The 24,922-nt window shown below is 30.1% G+C and overlaps 2 protein-coding genes across 2 annotated transcripts; both read right to left on the bottom strand.

Annotated features, from left to right (window-relative positions):
- Positions 1 to 6,375: 6,375 nt before the first annotated feature.
- LOC133695434 (NAC domain-containing protein 104-like) lies at positions 6,376 to 7,546 on the bottom strand. Its single transcript, XM_062117430.1, has 3 exons — positions 7,221 to 7,546; positions 6,735 to 6,994; positions 6,376 to 6,635 (listed from the first exon to the last, which is right to left on the bottom strand). The coding sequence occupies exons 1-3, from the start codon at positions 7,387 to 7,389 to the stop codon at positions 6,477 to 6,479; spliced, it is 588 nt and encodes a 195-aa protein (XP_061973414.1). The 5' UTR covers positions 7,390 to 7,546; the 3' UTR covers positions 6,376 to 6,476.
- Positions 7,547 to 14,969: 7,423 nt separating this feature from the next.
- Positions 14,970 to 21,060, bottom strand: LOC133693167 (histone deacetylase 14, chloroplastic). The gene is made up of 9 exons (XM_062114326.1): positions 20,904 to 21,060; positions 20,068 to 20,234; positions 19,462 to 19,536; positions 18,427 to 18,528; positions 18,073 to 18,144; positions 17,712 to 17,768; positions 17,245 to 17,496; positions 15,971 to 16,152; positions 14,970 to 15,601 (listed from the first exon to the last, which is right to left on the bottom strand). The coding sequence occupies exons 1-9, from the start codon at positions 20,938 to 20,940 to the stop codon at positions 15,301 to 15,303; spliced, it is 1,245 nt and encodes a 414-aa protein (XP_061970310.1). The 5' UTR covers positions 20,941 to 21,060; the 3' UTR covers positions 14,970 to 15,300.
- Positions 21,061 to 24,922: the final 3,862 nt, after the last annotated feature.

Raw genomic sequence — 24,922 nt, 5'->3', positions numbered from 1 at the left:
GTTCGAGCACCAGGAATATTATAATTATAGGAAGATTTTTAAAACATTTGTTGTTTATTTATTAAAGCTTCATATGCCAAAAAGGTTACTACGAAAACCCTATTATTAACAATGGATATAAAATTAAAAATGAAAAAAAACTATTTTCTTTAAACAAAAAAAAACTACAAGAGTTTTTAGAAATAATTATTAAGAAAAATATTAATTTTCTCAAAAAAAAATTGCATCAATCTTTCCAGTCAAAAAATCAATGATGCTTTTGTGTGTCCACCACTAGAAAATATCGTTATATTTTGATACCGATTGATGCAGGAGAGAACAAAAGATACAAAAGCATCATGATCATGAGGAGAATCTCAAAATACTTGATGCTTATTCATTTAATAAGTATCCAAGTCTCACTTACTAAAAATTTATTGAAATTCTTTATGTAAATATAACTAAAATATCATATTAACAAAAAATTAAAAGAGAATGGATTTTATTATACCCCTCCTCGTAAAATACTATTCACTTGAATAATATTTTTTTCTCAATTTCATTCTTCAATATTAGATTTATTAAAGATTGAATTTCATAATTATTTTTAAATTATTTTTTATGATGTTATCTCAGTCTTATAACTTGGATCGCGAGTTTGACAGACTAACTCGATTGACCCAAGTTTTTTGTTTTTTTTCTATTTTTTTTAATTTATCCTTCAACATTGAATTGATTGAAAATCAGACTTTATAATTTATTTCAGTTTACTTTTATGAGGTTATCTTCATCTCATGACACTGTTTATGAGTTTGGCTAATTAGCTTAAGATTAAATTGAGTTGTTTTTTTTTGTTTTTTTAATAGATTTTTTTAATTTTAATTTCATTCTTCAACATTAAATTTATTGGAGACTGGATATCATAATTTTTTTCAATTTATTTTTATGGGATGATTTTAGTTTCATGGCCTATATCACAAATTTGACAAGTTAACTTAATTGATTCAATTTTTTTTTAATTTTTCTAATTGATTTTTTTTTCAATTTCATCCTTTAACATTGAAATTGATTGAAAATTAAGCTTTATTATTTGTTTCAGTTTGCTTTTTATGAGATTATCCTTATCTCATGATTCGAGTTATGATTTAGCGGGTTAACTTGAGTCATTTTTATGTTTTTTTAATTAAATCTTTTTTCAATTTTATCTTTCAACATTGAGTTGATTTCAAATTTTTCTTCATAATTTATTTCAATTTTTTTCTATAAGTTATTTCGGTCTCATAATCCAAGTCACAAGTTAACCCTGGTTGAATCAAGTCATTTTTTGTTCTATTTTTGATTGATTTTTTAAAATTTAACCCTTCAGTATTTGATCTATTAAAAATTGAGTTTCATAATTTATTTTGATTTATTTTTTATGAGTTTATTATGGTTTTATGAGTTGGCAAGCAAATTGACAAGTTAACCTAGGTTGACCCAAATTAATCTAATATATGGGATTGTAATATTTATAAAACATTTTCATATTTAATATTTATTTTAACTCAAACTATGTTTTCGCATGTCATCCGAGTTGTCTTTAGACTCACCAAGTTGACTGAATCACATTGAATTAGTCTCCACACATTTAAAAAATTTTTATACTAGAAAAAACATAAGCAAAAATGCATGAATATTTTTTTAAATTAAAAAAATTTAACCTAACTCACAACATTGTGCTGACCAATGATCTAAAAATTATTTTCTTCAAATAAAAAAACTAAAAAAAGCCTAATAATAGTGAATAGAAAAATAAAAAAAAATTAAATTCTTAAAAAAAAAATACAGTGATAACAAGATGCACGTTGAAGTTATTGATATAAGCCTACTTAACCGTTTTGGAATCAATTTGTTCAGAAAATTCACCTCCATTATCAGATCCTTCTGCGAAACCAGTGCCGAATTTTAATCTCATTTCAAGAGGCTTGATTTTAGTTAGTAATCTGAAAAGCAATAACAAGGAATAAAGTACATGTTTAAGCATATACTCTGAGCTCAAGAAATGAATAAATATAAACAATATTTCAAGGAAAAAAACCTGTGCGTAAATCAAAAGGTGCGGTCACTAAACTTGATCACTGCACTACCCATCCCACCCCAAGGTAAACCCGATGACACAATCACCATTTCAGTTTTGGTCTCGAAAGAATGAATACATACGCAGCATGCTGCAGGACAAGTGCAGGTGTGACTAAAACCAGGAATCAAGCAATTAACAAGACAATGTTGTCTGGAAATTCTTAAAACTAATCAAAGCATGTTCAATGATGCCTGTTTAAAGGCTTCGACACGTTCAATGACATTGCTTTTCTCTGGTTTTCTCTGTAATCAAACATATCACTGAACATGCAAGGAGAAGGGAAAGGAAAGCTATGACTTTCAATGCGAGAACTACAGAAACCAGTCTGAAACATTAGAATATATATATATAGCTGAGGAAACCTGAAAAAAGCTCATCGAAAATATCAATTCATCCAATCGGTTTTGACTAATAAACTGGTCTAATCAGGCAGGATCTCTAAATGTAGAGGAGAAAGAGATCCATGATGATTTCTAAATTAGCTTCGAAGCACAGAGATTAAGTCAATATTGAAAACTAAAAGGTGAAATCAGAACTCTAAAAATCAAAACGGCAAAGAGGAATCGAAAAGCCGAATCTGAACAGAGAAGAATAACATGTTCAGGACAAAAAAAAGCGATAACAAAGAGAGATAGAGAAATTGTCTACAGAACATTATATTTCCTGATTGCTAGGCTAAGCTAGGCAAAGAATGGCTGGCAATCTACAGCAAAATCTCCTTCTCATCATATTGTGTGAACTTGCTCCGAAACCGATCATTAAAAAGTACAAAGCAGCTGTTACTACATCAGGAATACAATCACAGAGTACAAACTAGCTCACCTTTTCGATTCTGAAATTTCAATTTATGATTTCAGATGTGAAATTCTGGCTATACCTGAAGGTGGATCCTTACGATTCCGGATCCTGGAAGGTTTTACAGAACACTACCCGTTTGCCAGTGGTGAAACCAGGAGTATTGATCAATAGTGTATTTCACTGGATAGGGCCATTGTTTGTTTCGGAAAAAAAAGTGATTCTCAAGCTTGATGTTGAAACCGAACAATCAGCACCTTATGGATTCCGGAAAACAGTCTTTAGAAATTGAAGAAGTAATGTTCTTGGCCGAGTTGAAGGGGGGGCGCTTATGCTCTTTTTTATCAGAATCGAGATGTCCCAGAATTATAGACATGGATGAGAAAAAACTATGACAATAATGAATGGGTTAAAGAGTGTGGTATCGATATCAGTGCATGCATACCTGAAGGGAGCATGTCTGTGTGATCCTCGGTTCCAAGTCTGGAATTTTGACCCGGCTTATACTTGAAATAGAAAATAGTTTTTGAAGAAAATTATGTTTTATAAATAATATGAAAATCTGAAATAACTTAGAGAGTTGCTTAAATAGAAGTTAGATTTTCTCATAGCTTGTTTGACACGTTTAGATTTTCTCATAGCTTCATCGTATCTATCCGGTCTATAAACATATACTTTGGACTATACATGTCAGATTTTAAGATGAAAAAAACCCTGATTGCATCGGAGAAAGGATACGTCGGCTATTAAGTATAACACACGACACGGCAGTTTCGAAGACGAGAAGTTCTAGAATAAACAGAGACAGGATGACATGCCTTTGCAGACCACCAAAGGCTTCTTCGCCAACTGAAGCAGCATGCATCACTTCATGAAATATAATAAAGGTACATAAATCTTGACATAAAACTTTGTCTTACAAATGTATATGCTTTCTAGCTAGTTCATCATGATTCATGAGGTCCTTTACCATTGTTGCACATATTCTAATTAACTATGTTGCTCTGCCTGTTCTTCTTATGGTTATCAAACCTAATCTCTAACACTAACCTGGAAAATGACATAGGTTATTCAATTATTGTGTTAACATGCTGATCACCATGTTAATCTAATCAATCATTTTCATTAAAACATTTTTATATTCCTTTTAGAAAAGAATTATTTGATGTTGATCCGGATAGATTTGAATTAGGTTTGGTAAGGTCAACCAAATTACTAAAATCCTGATCAAGTTATTTAGGTTAATGTCTAGTTTAATTCAACTAAAAATCCATAACAAATCAGCCTCTAGATTCTAAAAACTATGATTTACTTGTATGTGAATTTTAATTTTAATTTGAAAAATAATATAATTGAAGCAAAATATTTTTCTGTGTCAAAGAATCATCTCAATTTAAAAATTTAAGTTATTATGTAAGGCCTTATAATATAATTTATATAATTTTCTAATACATTTCTTTAAGTGAAAACACTTCAAATTTAAAACTTGTACAAATTAATATTATTTTATATTTAATTTTTATTAAATAAAATAAAAATAATAAAATTTAAATTCATAACTTGTTTAATTATTAAAACTCTAATAACACATTATATAACTATCTCTATCTATCTCATGAAATCTTAAACTGTTATGTGAATTTTAAAATATAATTATTTAGTACTTTGTTTCTTCTCTTGATGATTTTCCTCCGGCAATATCATGAGGACATTAAACATCTTGTCTCTGGTCATTAATTTCTTCGAATATTATTTTTGTTTGTTTCTACTTTATTTCAACATGTTAATTGTCTTCACCCCCTTTGGAGCAGGCAATATACGCATCCCTAATTATAATTATCTGAATCTAAACATATAGAAACAAGATTTTCATAAATTTCCAATTAATAATCAGAGTAACAAAACACTTTATAATTTGTTCAATCATTAACATATGTAAGAATTTACGTGGTTGGCGACTTGGTGGTTGGACATTTAAATCTAGCTCTTTCCTGAATTCAAAGTAAGTGGCTGGCCAGTACAAATAATGATAGCCAATTGGAATTTATTTCTATTTTGTTTCAAAATATGCCAAAAATATTTCTTTCAATTTTGTTTTAATTGTAATTCTCTATAAATTGAGCATAAGAGAATTTATGTATTATAATTTGATTTTTTCATTGGCTACTTATTATTAGGGAGTATGCAAGGTGGATATTGTTTAATAAAATTTTGTTATTACTTTAATATGTAGAGTTTGTTAGAGAATAATATAAATTATATTTAAATATTTTATCTAAAAATATAAGTTTGGATTAAATTGGTTCTTTGACATGTTATCAGAATTTTGATGATCATATTTAAATTTTTAAATTAAAATGATTTTTTAACTGTATGCGCATAAACATTCAATATTAAATTCAAAACATACAAACCTTTATTCTATTTATTATTAAATTAATTTCTGCATAAGGCCGTGGATTGGTCGCACAATGGGAATTAATATTGCTTCAAATTCAATAGGCTGTTTTGTGATCTATGCTTTTGAAAAGGTGTGGAAATAATCGTGTTTACTTTTAAAAAATCGTTTTTTTTTTGTTTTCATTTTCATTTTTCTATTTATTCTAAAAAGATTTTTAAGAAAAACTTAGAAACATGTTTATCAAAAAATATATTTTCAAAACAAAACAAAAGGTTCTTGTTTGATTTAAATAAAACCAAGGTACTAAAGAACAAACATTTCCAATAAAGAATATTTTATTTTCAATTAATAAATGTGTTTTTTTAATTTTATATTTATTAAAAAAATCTATCATAAATAAACAAAACCTAAAAAAATCTCTCTTTTTTCATCTATCAGCTTAACCATTTCTTTTTATTATTTTTGGGATTGGGCCCATATTTAAAGTTACCCAATGTAGTGGTGTTCCGGTGCGTGTGCAAGCAAGCTTCCTCTTGATTTACCACTCATTCCATTTCCTTCGACGATGTCGAGCTCTAGTAGACATAATACCGTATGTTTATAAGGGGGTCGAAAGACGTTAATATATATATATATATATTCTAATGTTTAAAATAGTAAAATAGTATTTATTTCTTTTTTAAAGTCTAATATACATAATAAAATAGTATTTAATTATTATCTTGAAATAAATGAGATAAAAAAAATACCAAGGATACGTCTCATTATACTTTTTATGTTTTTAAAAGAGATAGTTTTTCCAAAACTAGAAGCAGAAAATGGTGGGGGCAAAGTAAGCCATGCAAGACCATAAATATAGTGGTGGCAGGGCACTAAGGCAACGTGTTATAAAATAAAATATTGTGGGCTGGTTAGATTTGCAGATAGTGCGTTGAAGATCTTACAACAAAGAATTGAATCTCAATTTCTGTATGTGAAAACTGATATTAATATTAATACCTCATTATATTTTTAAAACTCAAAAATGATGAATTTCGATACATCATCACAACAGAACAAGCAGCCTCCCACAAACAAAACGTCTAAGAACATTGTTAATTTTATCTAAATTAAACATATAAATTAAGATGTGCGTGTTTACACATGATTCAGTAACATATAAGCCGAAACAATACTCAGAAACTAATTTGGAAAACTTATATCATCAAGATCATCCATTGATAAGAACATCTCATCTAGACATGAAAGCTCGGTTCCATCATCATCATCACTGTGGTTTGAACTCTTGGAACAGCTTCCTTCCCTCTGATAAACTCGACATAGGATCCATTTACTGCAATCCTGCACCAGACAATTAAAAATCATAATATTAGATTCAATATTTATAATTGATGATGTACGTATGTGAATATAAAAAAGAAACTAAAAGATTTTGCTTACTAATTTTTGCTTTCTCTTGTAGGATTTGCCGCTCGACTTACTACTGCAAAGATGATATTCCTGCATCATCCAATTTGTTTCTACACCTTCGGGACCAATGCAGTACACGAGGTACTTCTTTAATCCAACCTTCTTACCAGTACTCGAACTAAATATAGGTTCTTCAATATCTAATGGCTTCCAAAACCCATTTCCTGTTGCTTGGTTCTCCATCACTCGACTAAAGTAGTACCACTGGTTTTCACTCCACAGAGCCCTGCCTGTCCACTCAAAAAGATAGCAACTAGTTAGCTTTTTCTTTGAACCAATATATGCAACTCTCTTGGTTTTTGTTTCCTCTTTATGTCTACGAAAATGAAAACAAACCTCCGCTTGATCTAGAATGCAATACATAACTTACGGGGAGAAAAATCAAAGGAGAAAGAAGGAAAAGGTTGAGAAAAAAAGAAGAACAATCAAGATGTACAGGGATAAATTAATTATTACCTTCAAGCTGCCAAGGATCCTGAGGATAAAAACCAAGATCGGGAATGATGTCAGGGTGGCACGGTAAGAGAGAGGCCTTGCGATCGAGAAAGTGAAGGATAAGCTCTTCATCAGATGGGCTGAAAATAAATCCAGGAGGAAGGTTGCCGCTGCAGCCATGATCGCCCATGTCTAATCAACAGAAGCCGAGAAAAACACTCAAGGCAACCTTGGTTTTCTTGCTAAGTTTACTCGGGATAGTGCTTGTGGCTATCCTATGGCCTTGAGATATATAGTGGTGATGAGTGAGACGAGAAGACACTGATCGCTGCACTATGACTCAAGAATTAGATATGGGTCAAGGGTGAAAAGGCGGCTGCAAATGGATTATGCGTGATTAATAATTAATACAGCCCTTCACATTAAATAAACTGATTAAGGTAATTAATTAAAGCAATTCGGTATGTCAGGTAATTTTCATTATCATAAACAGGCAATTAAGTGATGAAATTAATGGATTAGGCATTGCACGTTGCACATGATCCCTTAACAGTGATATTTATTAGTTAATTGGTCTCCCAAAAATATGTTCTCACCATTCAAAAATATTAGCAAGATGTGATGACAACGTGATGTCATCCCATTACAATAGCTTGGATTTATTATTATTATTATTATTTGAAGAGATCAGGCATGTAGCTTGGAAGTGGAGTGACGATTTCAACACTATCCGAGAGATATCAATGTGCTGCTAGTCTACCACTTGGAGTCAACACAGGTCGTATAAATTCTATATACAACTATTAAATTGAAGGCATATCATTCTAAAACTATTACAAAAAAAAAATTATAACAGGAAAAGTAAAAAAAAATAAGAATGCTTATAAGTTATTGGATCATTTATTAAAATGTGGGATCCAATAATAAGTCCATTATTATGAGTTTTTTTTTTTTTAATGCTAACCATACTATATTCTTATAAATACATCTATATATGATCGTATAAAAATCCCTGCTTGTAATAAAACTGTAAGAGAATTTAATTAGGGGTGATATACTAAGACTATTTCTTAAAGATATATATATATATAGTACTACTCTACAATTACTGGCTACTAAATAACAAATTTTAATTCAAAACTCCATTGTTTTTTACTGGATATTAGTATTTTAAACAAAGCCATTGTACGTAGAAGCTCCCAGATGAAGGCTTATTCTAGTAGAGAAGATGAGTATGGTTAAGGTAAGCAGTCTAGGTTTGATAAGTGCAGTATCCCTGTCGTATAAAAGCTAGAGACGAGGATGATTGCTAGTGTTGCGCCATGGTCATGATGGCTACTGCTTGCGTAGCTTTCACCACCGAAAAGAAGTGGAGAATTGTAGCTGTGATTCGGTAACAGGCTAATGCTCCTATGACCATTTACAAGAATGACATGACCTCACACCATGGTAGCAGTGTCCATCGCCATACACACATATCATGTATCCATACAAAATGCTGATTTTATCAGCTGAGCCAACATTTTAATTGATATTTTTTTATAATTTATTTTTAATATTAGTATATCGAAATAATTTTAAAAAATTATTTGAAGTAAATAATAATATTTTTTTATTAAGAAAACTCTGCAAGTTTAAGATTTCAACGGCCAATTCATGCCCTTATAAAGAGCTCGATTCGTTTTTACCTCGAGGGGACTATTTATGTCAGGGGTTAGGTGACGTTGCTATAGTTAACTGAACTCTTAGTGAGATGACATACATTGGAGAAGCTAGGATACAAAATTTGGACAACCAGTTGATCCAAAATGCTTGCTAATCCATGTCTGTGGGGTGAACTATAAAGCTCAAGCTCATGATTGAAGAACATTAAAATAAAATAAAAAACTAAAAGTGATGTGGAATCTATTGCTTAATCTACTGTATGGATATATATATATCCACTAGAATTGTGAATTCATACATTAAAATTAAAATATAAAAAAAAACTAAAGAGGCTGTATAATTCATGATTTTATCTATTTTGAATCTATATGATCCGATACTGCGGATTCATGCAATGTCAATTTTAATCTTCTTGTTTTAGATTATATAATTTTTAAAAAAATTTAATCCTTCCATGTTAAATTGATTCGCAATTAAATATGATAGTTTATCACTATAAACTTGACCGAGGGTTCTCAAGGTCTCATTGACACATTTTGGCATTGGCTTGCTACTTGATTTTATGAAAAAGGTGTTCAATGTTTTTTATAATAAAAAACTAAAACAAGAGAACTAAAACTGACTTTGAGGAAAGAATTGGGGATTTCTTTGTACCACTATTTTGTCAAAGCTTTTTCCTTATTTTTTGCCTTAAGTTTTTGTCAAAATTGAAGCTCGTCCCTTGAGTTTGACAAGCTTATGCTTTAATTTATTTTGTTTATATCCTAGACATTCAATCCTAGACATTTTTTCTCTTAATTTATTTTGTTTATGGAAAATTTAATGTTTCAATTATTATAATTTAAATATATTTCCTTTTGTTCCTTACAGTCTTAATTTCTTAACTTCAATCTTCAAATTTTAGAAAGTTTCAAAATGACGATAGGAGGATTCCTCAAGGGTGTATATATAGGAGTGAATACATGTTGTGTATTAACAATATTAGGATTAAAAAAAAAAAACAGATACTAAAAAGAGCAAGATGTTTGAGATTGCAACACATTGAGTTTTTTTAAAATAATTTTTTAAAAAAATATTATTGAATTTTTTTTTACATCAAACCATCAAAATAATTAGAAAATATTAAAAAAAACATCAATTTAATAGTTTTTTCAAACTAAAAGTACTTTTAAAAAATATCTAAAATTAAAACTAGAGAAACTCTATAAAAATTCCTTCAAAAAATATAAACATGTAATAGAGTGATGAGGTTGGATTGAGAGGTGTTTCAAGGAATGTGAGTGTAATTTGTCAAAAAGTCCCTTTATGAAATAACTAGTATATTGGTCTTTGCATTGTAGCAGTTCATTTTTTTAAAATATAAAAAATATATTAAGAGTATAGAAAATATTTTAAATCTCTTGAGTTTGATAGTCATGCCAGACCCAAATAAATTGGTTTTGATAGCCATGCATGACTCAAGCGACTTGGGCATAGCGATAATGCAAGATCCAAGAGTCTTGGGTCTGGCAAATTTGTTGTATAATTGTTTTTTTATTTTTTATAAAAAAAATATTTAAACTATCCTTGAAATATTCTAAACAGAAATTATAATTAATTTTTTTTTATTTTTTATAAAAAACATTTAAATTATCCTCGAAGTATCCTAAAAAGAAATATAAGTTCAGAAATTATTTATAAATAACAAATTATCACAAAAATTTAATCTAACATTTTAGATCTAAAAATTTAAATCATATCTTTTTATTGAAATAATTTATTTTTTATGTTTATGAATTTATTATTGCTTCAATAGAAATTCTATCTTCTCTTTTTTTTTTTAAGTTTACTTGGGTTTGACAGATATATCAGATTCACGCTTGGGTCTGGAATTAAACATGGTTGCTAGACCCAAGGCACTTGGGTCTAGCAACCCATGCCAGATCCAATCAAATAACAAATAAAGAGGGGATAATGGTGCACTTTAGTTGTTAGGAGAGAGAGAGAAAGAAAAAGGAAGAAAACACAAATAATCGATCACCGGCTGTAATTCAATCATAATATATCTGAACGCACCACTCAATATGGAAGAGGGCACAACTGCGCATCTAGTGATACGACAGTTGACCAGATTTGATCACTGAGAAGTGTCCCACATGTCTTATTAATGGCAAGGGCGCTACCCACTTGTTGGGGCATGTGGAACACGCTCCTGCAGCTTTTTTATTAAAAAAATAAAAATACTACATGAAAATACTAAAATGCCCCATGGTCCTTTTAATTACACAAAACATTCATGAAAAAAAATACCAAAATACCTCTAAAAACAATTTTTTTTTATTTATCTTTTGTAAGGCTAAAAGTATTATTTGCTTTTACTTGGAAATTAGAAAAACATGTATACCATTGTGGAAGAAAGCTAAAGAAATATTTATCCATTTATTAAAAAAATAAAAAATAAAATTACTATTATAATCTAGAATAAAATATTCCTTAATCTATAGTGGTTTCTTTTCAAGATTTAGCTTTTGTTATAAAGAGTTGGCTATTTATAAGTGAGTTATCAGAGTTAAGTTTCGAAATTGTGACAGGTGTTTGATGTATGGGCATTTAGGTAAATGTAATGTATCTTGTCTAGCATTCTCAAATTTATTGAGAAAGGTTGAAATCTAGTGAGTTTGTCTCACTCTTTACGAGTCCTACTCGGAGACCACCAAGCAAAATCTCCTCGATCGGATAAATCTAAGTTTTTTCTCTTGTAAAAAAATTTAATCTTCATAAAATGTTAGGGAATAAAGTTTTTATATCTATATTTTCTATTTAAAGCTATATGAGATACTCAATAAATTTCTCAAAGTAATTATGCGTTTAGTAACATGATACCAAATGATTTTTAATTGAAAATACATTAAATAATATTTTTTATATATTTTCTTAAACTATAAATAAACATTTAAAAATTATCAATTAATCAATATATTCTTTTACATTAAAAACAATTTCTTTTTAAAAGGGACAAAGAGAGTGTTTGGGAGTGATTTTCAAAAACGCTTCTGAAAAAATTTGAATTTTTGTTTTGTTTTGAAGTAATATGTTTATGATATTTTTAAATCATTTTAATGTGCTAATCTTAAAAATAATTTTTAAAAAATAAAAAAATATTATTAACATATTTTTCTGAGTAAAAAACACTTTAAAAAACAACTACAACGAGTATAAACATCCTCTTCAAAGGATGACTACAACAGAAGAAAACAAACGACAGCTATGCCAACTTTTTATTCTTGAGGTGGGTATTTGACGATGGGCTCACTTCCTAGCTAGCTAGGTTTTCATTGCCTTAAGCAACTTGGAGAAATTGTAGATTAGCCTTAGAAAATAAATCATTGAGGTACTGCTGGTCAAAGCATTTCTTTATAACTTTCCTGAGAAAACGTATTTCCAACGCAACAATGAGATGAGATTGATTGCCTGTTTAGATGTTTTACAGCTGAAGTTAATCTTAGTCAATGGAGTTAGACGACCAGAGGAATCCAAGCCCAGATTCAAGCTAAGCCCTGGTCGCCTCGAGGCAAGAAAGAGCAATCGTTCCTAATTTCTCAAGATATTTTCATGTCAGATTTATTCATGATTGTGTTGGAGGATGCTTTTTTTTTTTCTTTTTCATGAGAATATTAGGTGATTTTAGATGGCATGATGATGGAGAATTCTTCTCTTGATCTCTCCTAATCCATCCCGTCTTAGGTATAAAGATGACTTTATCATGTTTCTTTCTCGAATTGAACACCAAACAAAGTTCACCAACCGAATTAGCTAGCAAGTCCACCATCGAATTTGTTTACTTCCATAAATTATTCATTATTCAAATTGAATCCATCTTCATATTAATATATTAATATAAATTTAAAAAGTATATCTGGCCGCGATGAAATGTACAGTTCTATTTAATTAAAAATATAATAAAATAATTTTATTTTATTTTTAACATCAACATATTAAAATTATCAAAATATGTATAAAATAAAATGCCATGAAAATAAGATAAATTTTGAATGAAAATACATTCCACCATGAAAACAAACACACCTTGAGTTTAAGGTAATTGAAATCAAAATTCATAACCATGCTTGTTTGATGATTATGATCTTTACCAAACATGGAGATAGAGACAAATGTAATAGAAAAACAAGATATATTCCAATCACATTACTATCCACTCAACAAATTGAGCATCATTTCATGGCTTTAAAATGTTTACCACAAACCCATGATTGCAACTTACTAAAGGTTGGCATGTCACTTCTAAGTGGCACAAGAAGTTGCTAGTTAGGCCTATGCTAAATAGCTTAACGATCATGGAGCTTGAAGCTCATCTCTCAGCCATGAATTCTCAAAGAGATAGAAAAGTAGTGGGAATTTAGCTGCTTGTTAGATGTCTGAAAGTTCTTCAACGTGACATTTGTTCAAGTTTTCTTTTTATCGTGTCAAGCTTTGACATGTGAAATCGATGCCCTTTTTTCCCGCCTGTTCATGTATTTCTATCCCTGTTCTTGCAAGAATGATTTGAAAAGCGGGCCTTTCCAAGCAACTGAAATGGTAACTTTGCTGAGTTTTTTTAACCCATTTGAAGAGGTCTCCTGAGGCGATATATACTCTTTTTTTTTCTTCTTCTTCTTATTTGGGCATACCTCATATTCGTCCTCTTGTATGTATCGTTTCTCGATCGAGTCCCCCATCTATCCATCGTTCCTTAATTAGGTCCTTCTGTTACTGTAATTAGAGATTGTGTTAAATAGTGAACTTGCTATATATTCAAGCTTTTTCTAACCAATTCTAACCCTCCCAAGCCATAGGCATATAAACACCCAGTTTTTCTCTATATGACCAAGAGAAAGTGTTGTTTTATTCTATGCTACAGTAGTTCGTGCTCTCATGTCCGAGTGGGGTAAATTCTGCTTTTTAGTGTGTTTTAAGAATAGATTTTACTTAAAAAAAAATCAAATTAGTACTTTTTTAATATTTTTTAATGATATTGATATGCTGATATCAAAAATAAAAAGTAAATTTAAAAAAAATTAATATATTTTTAAACAAAAAACTACTTTAAAGAAGTATCTCAAACTACTATAGAAACATATGGAAAACTGGGTTAGTAAAAAGCAGGGAAACAGCATGTGCACGATTCGATGTTGTCTGCTAGATGGAGAACCAGTTGAAATAAAAACGATAATTAAGGGATTAAATTGAACTTATTTTAATAGAGTATTCATTATAATTATTATTTCTCTTTCTTTTTAGGCCTTTTAAAATCCAAGACAGGCACCAACATTTGAAACAAACGAATATATTTTCCATCTAACTTGAAACATTGGTAACTAAGGACAAAATTAGCAAATAAACAAATGCTTTCTATATTAATTTAATTATCTGCTTAAGAAAAATACTTGCTCCTTGAAAATAATCATTTTTCATGAAATAATCAATATGTTATTACAAAAAAAATAAAAATAATTAAGGGTACATAATGCAATGTTTGCGTTTTCTTTTGGTCTCATTGATTTATTAAAGATTTATTTGGAATTGTGTAGAAATTATTTTTTAAAATATTATTCGTTTAAAAAAATATTCAAATAATATATTTTTTATATTTAAAAATTTATTTTTAATATCAGTACATCAAAATGATGTAAAAATATTAAAATAAAAATTAAAAATTAAAAAATCTTTAAAAATTCAGTTAAACAGCAACGCGAGAAAAAAGTCTATCCAGCAAAGAAAATGGTAGTCTTTCCATTCATTGAATCACAAAAATATTAAGCATAAAAATGAAAAACAGTAGTTCCTTGATCAAGGGCTGTTGACTTGTGACAAAAGTATAAATTTGCTGGGGTCGGTGAAACAACTTTGAGAAAGTAGGGTAATATAGCTCTTAATTGCAGTCCTTGTCAATGCCATTCATGTGATTAGACCACAGTAGCTAGCTTTGTACTGTGTTCTGGTTTACCAATCAATTCACGTCAAAAGTAAGAAAAAGATTGCTATCCTGCCAATTAGTGGTGTTTTTTTAGTGCAAACCGTATTTGGGGTGGAAGGGAAAGGTCAAAGCAGAAAGCATGAATGAGGTCATGAAAGAATTGAGTGTTCTTTTTCGTTGGATTGAATTAAGGTAAAATCAATAATCACATTTTCCCATCTTTCCATGTCTTGAAAGAAATTCGATGGGAAAATGCATTCATCTAAATATGAAGCATAATCTTTTTCAGAACAGTGTAATTTTACCAGCTAATGTCAGTAATCGACAATCTTATCACTGAAGGCCTATACATGTTAAGATGATACTATACAAGAACAGTAGCAGGTTTTTTCAGACTGCGGTGATTACAGAATATGCTGAAAATAGCTTACTAGTGAGCAGCAAGGCTACTTCGAGACACTCTTGTAGATGAGACATCGATCCTCAGAGGGAATGTATGTGTTTAACTCTCTGGATCGCTTGCTTCACCTTTGTTGATGGTTCTTCGTACAAGATGGCAGGGTTATCAAACTCAGATGCCAAACTCTTCTCACCGAGGAAAGCTCGAAAGGAGTCCGTTACTGAATAAGAAAGAGAATCGAGGTTGTATCCTCCCTCCAAGAAAAACACGCATCGGCCACCACATAGATCTTTTGCCAGTTCCTTAATATTAGAGGCAAGCGTGTAGTATGTTCCTGTTGTAAATTGAAGACTCCCCAGTGGATCCAGAACATGAGCATCATACCTGGAAAAAATTCGTAATACATGCTTTGTTCAGTCTATTATTTTTAATAGTAGAAACACAGTTCCAAACCTCAATTACGAGACGTTAAGACTATCACATATATATTTAGTTCAACTAAATTTGCTATTTAGAATTTGATCAGATTGCTTATGAAAGACTTTTGAAACATTCACAAATAACTGCACAAAAGCATGTTCCCTGACATTTAAACTGCAGCAAAGCGTCAAGATGACTTTATCCATGAAAAAAGGATCAAGCAACTAAAATAAACATGCAATTTCCAGATGCATGCTACATCGCATCATTTTGGAAAACACAGTTTTCAGTGAAACAGGGAAATCTGTTGCTAAGTTAAGGATGGCAACTCACCCAGCAGAAACAAGAATAATATCTGGCTTGAACCTTTGAGCACTTGGTACGATGACTTCATCAAACACAGTCCTCATGGAAATGTCACCTGAGCCTCCTGGTAGAGGCAGATTTAAAGTTGTACCTTCACCATCTCCATGACCTATCTCGTCAATTTTACCAGTACCTGGATAGCTTCCATCCTATACCCGTTAAGAGAAAAATAGGATTCAAGTGGTTAGTGGGCACATTTTGTGTTAGACCATGTTCATATCCAGCAGCAGAGATCCAGCAGGAATTATGGCATTGGGCAGGCAAACTCCAAGAACATGCTACAAGTAATCTTGCTGCGTTGGCTAAGTATACTGATCAGTTAATCACATATTTTCTGCCATTTAGCATGTCTTTTGATATGCATATATACTCCCTTATCCTAATATCATTTGTGTATCTTACCATTTTGGGAATCAAAATGTTTGTCCTGATCTTCTCTTCCACTTTTAACAATAAAATATTTGAAAATTTAACCAAACAGTCCTTAGTAGCATGAGAACACAGAAAGAACTATAAATGGACAGCCAAAAGATCAGGAAACAGGGAGTAAGACAACATTAGTTGGTACACAGCAGATATTAAAACAAATACTCTAAAGACAAGACGGCTTTCATTATTTTAAGTTTTAAAATTTCTACCTCGAACATAAAGCTAATTACCGAAAGTGAAAGGAAAAACATAAATAAATAAAAGAAAAGATGCTTTTTATATCACATCATTTTTCGTCAAACCTCAATTTTTTGCCAGGGGAAAAATGTCAAACCTAAACAATCTTTAACCACTGACATAGAATGACATTTCACACCTGGTGAGCTAAGATTTCATGACTCCTTTTATCTTGAAAAGGGGATGTGTTGAACATTTGAGGTAACAACACATGCACTCATCACTGTTTAAAATTCCTACTAAAGCTCCCATACTAGACCAGTATGGTAGGTTAAGTTTTTGTTGAACAAACAAGCACACAGTTTATTTTAATAATCACTTGATTATCTACAGTTCTTCAACAAGGAAACAAAAACTTATTCTAATCAAATATATGCCTGAGATATCCACTTGACTAGATTTTTTTTTCTTTCCAACATCAGACATTCCAAATCAGTGTTTAAATATAAAATTCATGCTCCGAATGAGACATCACAGATGGCAAGAGGAAGAAGACATTGAGATTAGCAAGATACCAAAATTGCATGTGAATGGCAACAAAAAAATGTATTAACTCCAGATAAATTATAGCTTACTTGGTGAGTGGAAAGGAAGTATATATCTGGATCATCATAAAATGCATCATTCGTCCCATTCCCATGGTGAACATCAAAATCAATGATAAAGACTCGTTTTAATCCATGCACTAGTTGAGCATGACGAGCTGCAATGGCCACATTGCCAAAAACACAAAAGCCCATAGGCCCTTTTGGAATAGCATGATGCCCAGGAGGTCTGATCAAAGCAAATCCTGTAGGTGGATTCTGGCTGCAATTAGATGCTGCAACCTGACATATGACAGAAGATTTTTCCTGATAGTCAATAAAGGAACTTTCCTATCTTTACAAGTACCATCTTGCTTCAAAAACAACAAATTTAAATATCAACGTATAAATAGTGTTTTAGAAATTAGGGTCAACAAAGCTGGATTTCATCGAGTGAAATGAACATTGAACAGAGAAGATTATCATAAAGAGACTAACATTCCAGGTTGAGACATCACCACTGAATCGACCAAGGTTAGTCCTGCTCCAGCTGCCACAAGTGACTCCTGGAACGTCTGCATCATAATGTCTTGATAAGAAAGAGTATGACAAATAAAACATATTGTTAATTAAAACAAAGAACTCGTATTGAAGCACCAAACTCTCCCTCATAGAAAGTGGTTATACAATCTAATGATTGAATACATATCCAGTCATTGATATTTTTTTTCAAGAGATGTAACATAATATAATAGCACATATCCTATTTTTATCATAAGAAACGGAAAGCCATTAGGAAAAAAAAATGCATCTATACTCTAAAGTCAGCAAGAAAGCCCAAAAACAGAAAAGCAGAAACACCTAAACAAATGTACTCACAGTGGCAGTAGCATATGTTGGTCCAGACCCATCGATATAAATAATGCCCTGTTCTGAAGCTTGATCCATAGCCTAAGTAAGAATGACCAATAGAATTAGTCATTGAAGTAACAGTATTTAGACTAAAAGACAGACAGAGACACACACCCACACACACAGAGGGAGAGAGAGATTGCAACCACCTATAGTGATCTGGAAAAGAAATAAACAATAAAACAGAAGGGTTTATCTATGTAACAGGTTCTTTCACCCTTGCAAAATGTTTTCATGTTTCTATGATCCTAAGAATAGCCAAGACAAAAAACAGAGGAGGGAAAAAACAGCAGAGAGAGAAGAAGGTCAAGGCAAAACTACCTTCTCAAGGCCTGCTACATAAGCTTTGGCATGAACATTTGCAATGTCATCCAGTGAAGCAGGCTTGAAATCTTGAAGTTCAATGATCTCAGAACCACGAAACTGAATACAGAAAAAAAAAAGTACCCAATACACTTAACCAGGTAAGAAATGGTTCCATTCTTGATACATACCATTGAAAAAGAATGAGAGATTGAACTTCTCAAAATTTCCATGATTTTTCATTTGTTATAAACAGATGATCCTTTTAGTATATTTCAGTTTTTCATCAGTTTGTAAAGCAATTTTACCCAGCATTGCTGTTTGTTATGCAAGGTTTTAAGAGAGATCTACACAGATTGCATTAGGTCATTCTCAAGACTTGCACTAACAAAATTGTGCTTGGGAGTCCAAAAAATTCTACTTTGCAACACAAAATGGTCACTCTACCAGGGCTTTTCTGAAAGTGAAAGTTATTATTGTTAACTAGTAAAGAAGAACAGCAGTTTTAATGCTAAGAAAAGAGGAAGCAATATGATCCATGAAAATAGAAAATAAAATCTGAAAAGAAAAGGCTTATATATACATCCTACCCAACAAATTTTTATTATGCAAGGAAAACTTTATATATGATATAGATAGAATGATTTTTGCATACTAAATAAAATGTAAGCATATTCACAGGCTGATTCCTTCCCTTAATTTTATAGACAAGTCATTCTAGAAGAAACCTTAATTCTATTCACTGCAAACCAAAGATTTTAGAGAAATTTTCTTATATATGCGAGCACGAGCACACACATCAGCATGGCTAGAACACTCTTCTTTTATCATAGAATAGTTATTAGAGGAAAGCTCCAAGGCCATTTGTTAACTTTCAGGGATAAAATACAAAAACTTCAACAATGGCGAGTTTTATAGCTCTATTAGGGGAAAAAGATAAAAATAACAAGATAAGACGATAAAATGAGCATAGATTGAAAATTATAAATAAGAGCATCACATTATAATTATATATATATGGAAAAATATAATAGTAAAAAATCCGACAGCTACCTTTGATGTGAGTTCTGCCTTTTCAAGAGCACTCACAATTGCAGGAACTCTAAGATAGGATTCGGGATGTGCCTCCTGTTAGTGAAAAAAATGGAGAAAAATCCATGAACAAAGTAAAAAAGGGAAAAAAAAACTACAAAGAGAACCCATGCTCCAACTGTAAAGAAGCAACACCACGGTATCAAGAAGCTACTCCCTACGCTGCAAATTGTTTGACCCTGTACAGTATTCCAACTTATGTAATGGGACTTGCAGTTGTCATTTCTTCCAGTGTCATAAATTGTACTGAATTTCAAGATCTTCCAATCTTAATGTGACTAGGTATGCTTACGTTTTTTAAGTTTCAGAACCCAAGTATGCTAAAGAAGCACCAAAAAAGGATGGACAAAGCCCCTTCAAATCAGGTTCAATTTGCTCGCTTTATGATAGAATAAAGAAAAGATTCTAAAGGTTGACATGCTCATAACACAAGCCATAGCCAGACTTGATGCATCTTGTTCCCAGAACAAGACAGGCATGTCTCAGAAATGAAACCTTCACAGTTGTAAAGACTCCATAGCACATTAGAACATCCATAATATGAAAGCATAGCTCAGCTGAAGATACCTGGTTATGACCCATGGCAGGCGCAACACTATAAATTACTCGTGCATCAGTTAACTTTTCAATCAGTGGATCCTTGTCTAAACTATATGAGCAAGAAATAGAAAATCCACTACGCTTTGTGCAGAACTGCCTTCGCAAAATCGAACGCCTCTGAAAATATCTGCACCCTGCAGATTGAGAACCAAAACCAAGCCCCTTATAGCTCTTCTGCTAGTACAGATGATCCCGCACCAAAAATAAAATGTTCCCTTAAAAAAAAAAAAAAAGAGCAAGCTTTTTCTTTCTTGTTGAGAAATATCATACATGACAACATCAAATGCCACAAAAATCCGGCATGAATAACTAAAGCACCTCCAATCAAATAATAGCTTATCGAGATATTTATCTTGTAATAATCTTAATAATGAATTACATAACATGATATTAAGCGATCAATTTTACCATTCTTCTCAACAAAAACATTTACTTTGAGCAACCATTAAAACAACAAAAATTTCAAGAATTGAACAAACCAACAAGCCTAATCTGTTTATCCCAAAGAATTATATATTCCACCTATAACAATTCAATCACAACAAATTTTGCAACCGTCCCAGAATTTACTGTAAAAAGTTGAAAGAGACATTACAACAAAAACCCAGATTTACAAAAACAGGAAAAAAAATCAAAATTGTTGAATTTATACATTATAATTTTCCAAATACAGCTAATTATTCACAACCCGCCCCCAATAAACATCAGTCCACTTTCCTTTTCCTGTAAAGATACTTCCTTTCATTGAATAGCAACCAAATTACCATTAAGTACATAAATTTGAGAAAGGAGGAAAGGGTTACCTGCAAAATATGGAAGGCGGAAAGTTTGAAGCTCCATTGAGGTGGATAAGTGAGCTTGTGGCGCTCAAACCTGTAATGTTTTGTATGTCTTTTTTTTTCTTCTTCTTTTCTTTCTATAGCCCGTTGTTTGTTATTTTTTACAATGCTTCTTGTTCAGGGTAATAATAATTTTTTTATTTTTTAAATTTTATTTGTAATATTAATATATTAACAAAATTTAATTTAAAATAAATAAATAAAATAAAATATTTTTAAAACATAAAAAACAAACTATAATTATTTTATAGCATTTTATTTTTGACCCGAGAGATGTAGCATAATTTTTCTAGTTATCATCGTAGGCCTGAAAGTATTTTTGTTTTTTCTGAAAATGTCATTTGTGCTAGCTAGTATAGAGATTTTTCATTTTCTAGAAAATAAAAAATTATAGAAAACATAATTATTAAGTGAAAATAAAAATTATTTTCTTAAAAAAAAAGTATTTTCTAGCTCTTAAACTTTTTTAAAAAGTTTTTGAAAAACCCACCAACAAAAACATTGTTTGATTTACGTGATTTATATTTTTTAAGGAAAAAAAATAAGTTTACTAATTATAATTTTTATAAAATAAAAAGAAAGGGTCTTGTCTAGCTTGTCTGTAATTTAATTAAAGAATAGAAGATAAAGAAAAAACACATGAATCACGTATAGTTTTTATTTTAATTTTAATAAAATAAGAAATAGATAATTGACAAAATAATTTTATGACTTTTTCAACATTGAAGAAATATAAAATAATGGTCTTAAGAAAACAGTTTCCAATTATCTTTTAAAGGAATTCTGTCCTTTTTTTTTATTTTTTCTTTTTAAATATTTTTGGTAAACAATGAAAATTAATTATAATAAACATGCTACTTAAACTTTATCATATTTTTATCTTTGGTACTTGATTTATATTATGGTAATTTTTATTTTTTAAATATTTTTATTTGAAAAATAATATTAAATTGATGTTATTTTAAGTATTTTATAATATTTTTAATTTAATATTATCAAAAATTAAAAAATATTTTTAAAAAAACATCAATTCTCATGCAAGTCACGGTTGTTACAAAAGGGCATTTATCGCAATAATATTGTCATTTGTTTTTTTTTTTTAATATAAGCCAAAGGAACTCATTAATGAAAAAGCATAACAAAGCTCACGACCGAGGAGAAAAAAGCAAAGTACAAAAATATCATTAATTTCTTTTGTCAACGAGAGTGAATGGGTCTCACTTTTTTGGTGCAAAAGACACACAGAGGCCCATGGAAAAAGCTTACCCTCCTATTATTAATTATTATTATTATTAACATATATTAAAATTTCTTGGAATTTCACAATAACAATTAACAGTAAAATGCTAAGTCTTTTTACAATTAGATCTTAAAGATTTTTTTTTAAGTTTATTACTTAACATTAATTTTAATGGGCATTAAAATTTATAATTTATTTTTTATAATGTTAAATCAGTCTTATACAAAATTCCTTTCAACTCTACCTAAAAAAATCATTTCTATTCCTTTTGTACTTGTGATGGGTTAACAAAAATCTCTGACTGTAATAGAAAAAGACGTTTTACCACAGTTTGTTAACGTGAAGACCTTACTATTTTCCATACAGTATAAAAATCCTAATTTTTCATGCATGTTCCAACCATAAACCTTCTCGTGCACAAGAAAAACATTGACAGTCCACATAAAAAAATGCCTTCATTTGAAAATTTTGTTTCCTTGAGACATTATACGTCAAAGTTTTGGATGATCACAATTACTTCAACTCATCAATTAAATGTTAAGGATAAACATTTATTTTCCTACTCGAACTATTAGAACTGGGTATGACTGTAGATAAAAACATGAACTTTGATCTCATACATATCCCTGATAACAAGTGTTAAACTGTGAGTATCATTGGCCAAAAAAAATATGGTGTAACAAATAAACTAAATAGATTGAATATGTATGAGATCAAACATGTTTGTACATAACCAAACATGTAAATTTTATGATTCTATTAAAAAATGATGATGCATCATATTAAACTGTTTATAGACTTTACAATCAGAACGGTACATCGTGATCTCATCCATTGTGCTATATAAATGATATTATGTTATGTGCTCAGTAATATTTGGATATATGAATAATCTTTATCAGAAAATATCAAGAAAAATAACAAAGTAATATTTTGTCAATAAAAATCATTATTATTTACTAATGAAATATTTCTATCTTTATTTGATAATTTTTTGGTTTTTTTTTTTTGGTACTGGGAAGTTTTGAAGTGTTGGTTTAATTTATTTGTTTAATGTTTGAAATGTGAAATTACAGGACCAACAACGTTGATGTTGATGTTGATGTGAAAAAATATGCTATCCGCTGTCGACAATATTGGTACACACACAGTTAAGAAGTTCATTGCCCATCACACAATGTTTGAATTCAGTCTTATCATAATTTGTTTTTTTTTTTCAGTCTTATCATAATTAATCGGCTAGGTTGATATTGCTATACCTATAATTAATTAATATAGTGATATATGGAGCATTCTGTAAACATATTGTTTAATTTCCTAGGAGGTTAATAATGTCATCACACGTCCCTGTATTTATTATTATTATTATTGTCTTTATATCAATTCTATATGTTAAATTTTTGTTATTGATAGGTCATTCTGTCAATTGATATATATATTTTGGTCCTCAAGATTTATCAAAACTTTAATTTTGTTTCCTATATTTTATTTTTCTTACAAATAAGTTCTTAATTATTTTTTTTGGTACTTATATTTTAGATTAAATGAAATTTAGTTCCTAAATGGTTTTTTTTAATTAGTTGTCTAGCTACATGTCAAATCTTAAACTTGGTCAAAATTATGAAAATAGATATATGATATTGTAGGCAATGAAATCTTAAAATTTCAAAATTATCAACTTAAAAAAATTGAGACAAAATACAAGAAAATAGATTTAAAAAAGATAAGAGAAGAAAAAATATTCTCATAATATTTTATTTGATATTATAGAAACAAAAAATCTTATTAAAATATGAATTAACATTATTATTTCCTAGGTCACTAAAGTGATTTTACTTTAATTTTGATTCTTTTCTCATATATATTATCATAAATATAGGATTTTTTTAATAAAATTATTTTTTTATATAATTTAAAATGGATTGATGGATAATATAAGAGTTAAGAGGATCTAACTAGATATACTCACTGAAAACTAAGAATTTTATTTTCTATAATATTATATATTTATTTCACAAGTTTGACCAAGTTTAAGATTTGACATGCAAGAACTTAATTGAAGAAAATTATTTAGGAACTAATTGCATTTATTGTAAATTATAATAACAAAAACACTTCAATTAAGGACTTATTTGTCAGAGAAATAAAATATAAGAACAAAACTAAAACTTCTTAGAAAGTTTGGGACCAAAATAAACATCAATTAAACATTTCGTCTCGTGTATTATGTGACATTATTTAACGACGTTAATGTAAGGATCTAACCATGATAGAAATATAATATAAAATATTGGTATAAAGACAAAAAAAGAAGAAGAAGGAGTATAAGTGCTTAATACGACATTAACCCATTTCCTAATGGGACGTGAGACAGCCTACTGTATTACTCCTTTTTTGTCGTACCAAAGAAAGTACAGAAAAGAAAAGCCCTGCTCTATTCCTACTCGTATTATTGCAATGAAAACAGCTAAGGGTTTGATGTATACTAGATAGGGGGGGGGGGGGGGGGGCAAATAAATCATTATTATTATTATTATTATTATTATTATTATCTTTAGAAATGTTCTATAATAAAAAAGCGAGGAGGATCGATTATCGTGTGAATGTAATAAATACAATAGGGAACTCTTTTTGGATAGACTCGACTGGAATCCCTTGTTTATATATCATGATCAATGGATGCCTTCATGGTATGCCCTTCATGTACTTGAGGTTCAGATTCCAAATAATTCCAACCATTAAT

Source organism: Populus nigra, chromosome 5 (assembly GCF_951802175.1).
Source record: "Populus nigra chromosome 5, ddPopNigr1.1, whole genome shotgun sequence".
NCBI classification, from domain to species: Eukaryota; Viridiplantae; Streptophyta; class Magnoliopsida; order Malpighiales; family Salicaceae; genus Populus; species Populus nigra.
This window is presented reverse-complemented; position numbering and strand designations above follow the sequence as displayed.

Excerpts from the sequence above, each read along its gene's own strand:
- LOC133695434 (XM_062117430.1), bottom strand. The coding sequence starts at position 7,389 with ATGGGCGATCATGGCTGCAGCGGCAACCTTCCTCCTGGATTTATTTTC. Across the intron at positions 6,995-7,220 it reads GGATCCTTGGCAGCTTGAAG|GCAGGGCTCTGTGGAGTGAA; the intron begins GTAATAATTAAT and ends TTGAGTGGACAG. Across the intron at positions 6,636-6,734 it reads ACAAGAGAAAGCAAAAATTA|GATTGCAGTAAATGGATCCT; the intron begins GTAAGCAAAATC and ends TGTCTGGTGCAG.
- LOC133693167 (XM_062114326.1), bottom strand. The coding sequence starts at position 20,940 with ATGGAGCTTCAAACTTTCCGCCTTCCATATTTTGCAG. Across the intron at positions 18,145-18,426 it reads ATGTAGCAGGCCTTGAGAAG|GCTATGGATCAAGCTTCAGA; the intron begins GTAGTTTTGCCT and ends ATTCTTACTTAG. Across the intron at positions 17,497-17,711 it reads TAACCTTGGTCGATTCAGTG|GTTGCAGCATCTAATTGCAG; the intron begins GTGATGTCTCAA and ends GTCATATGTCAG.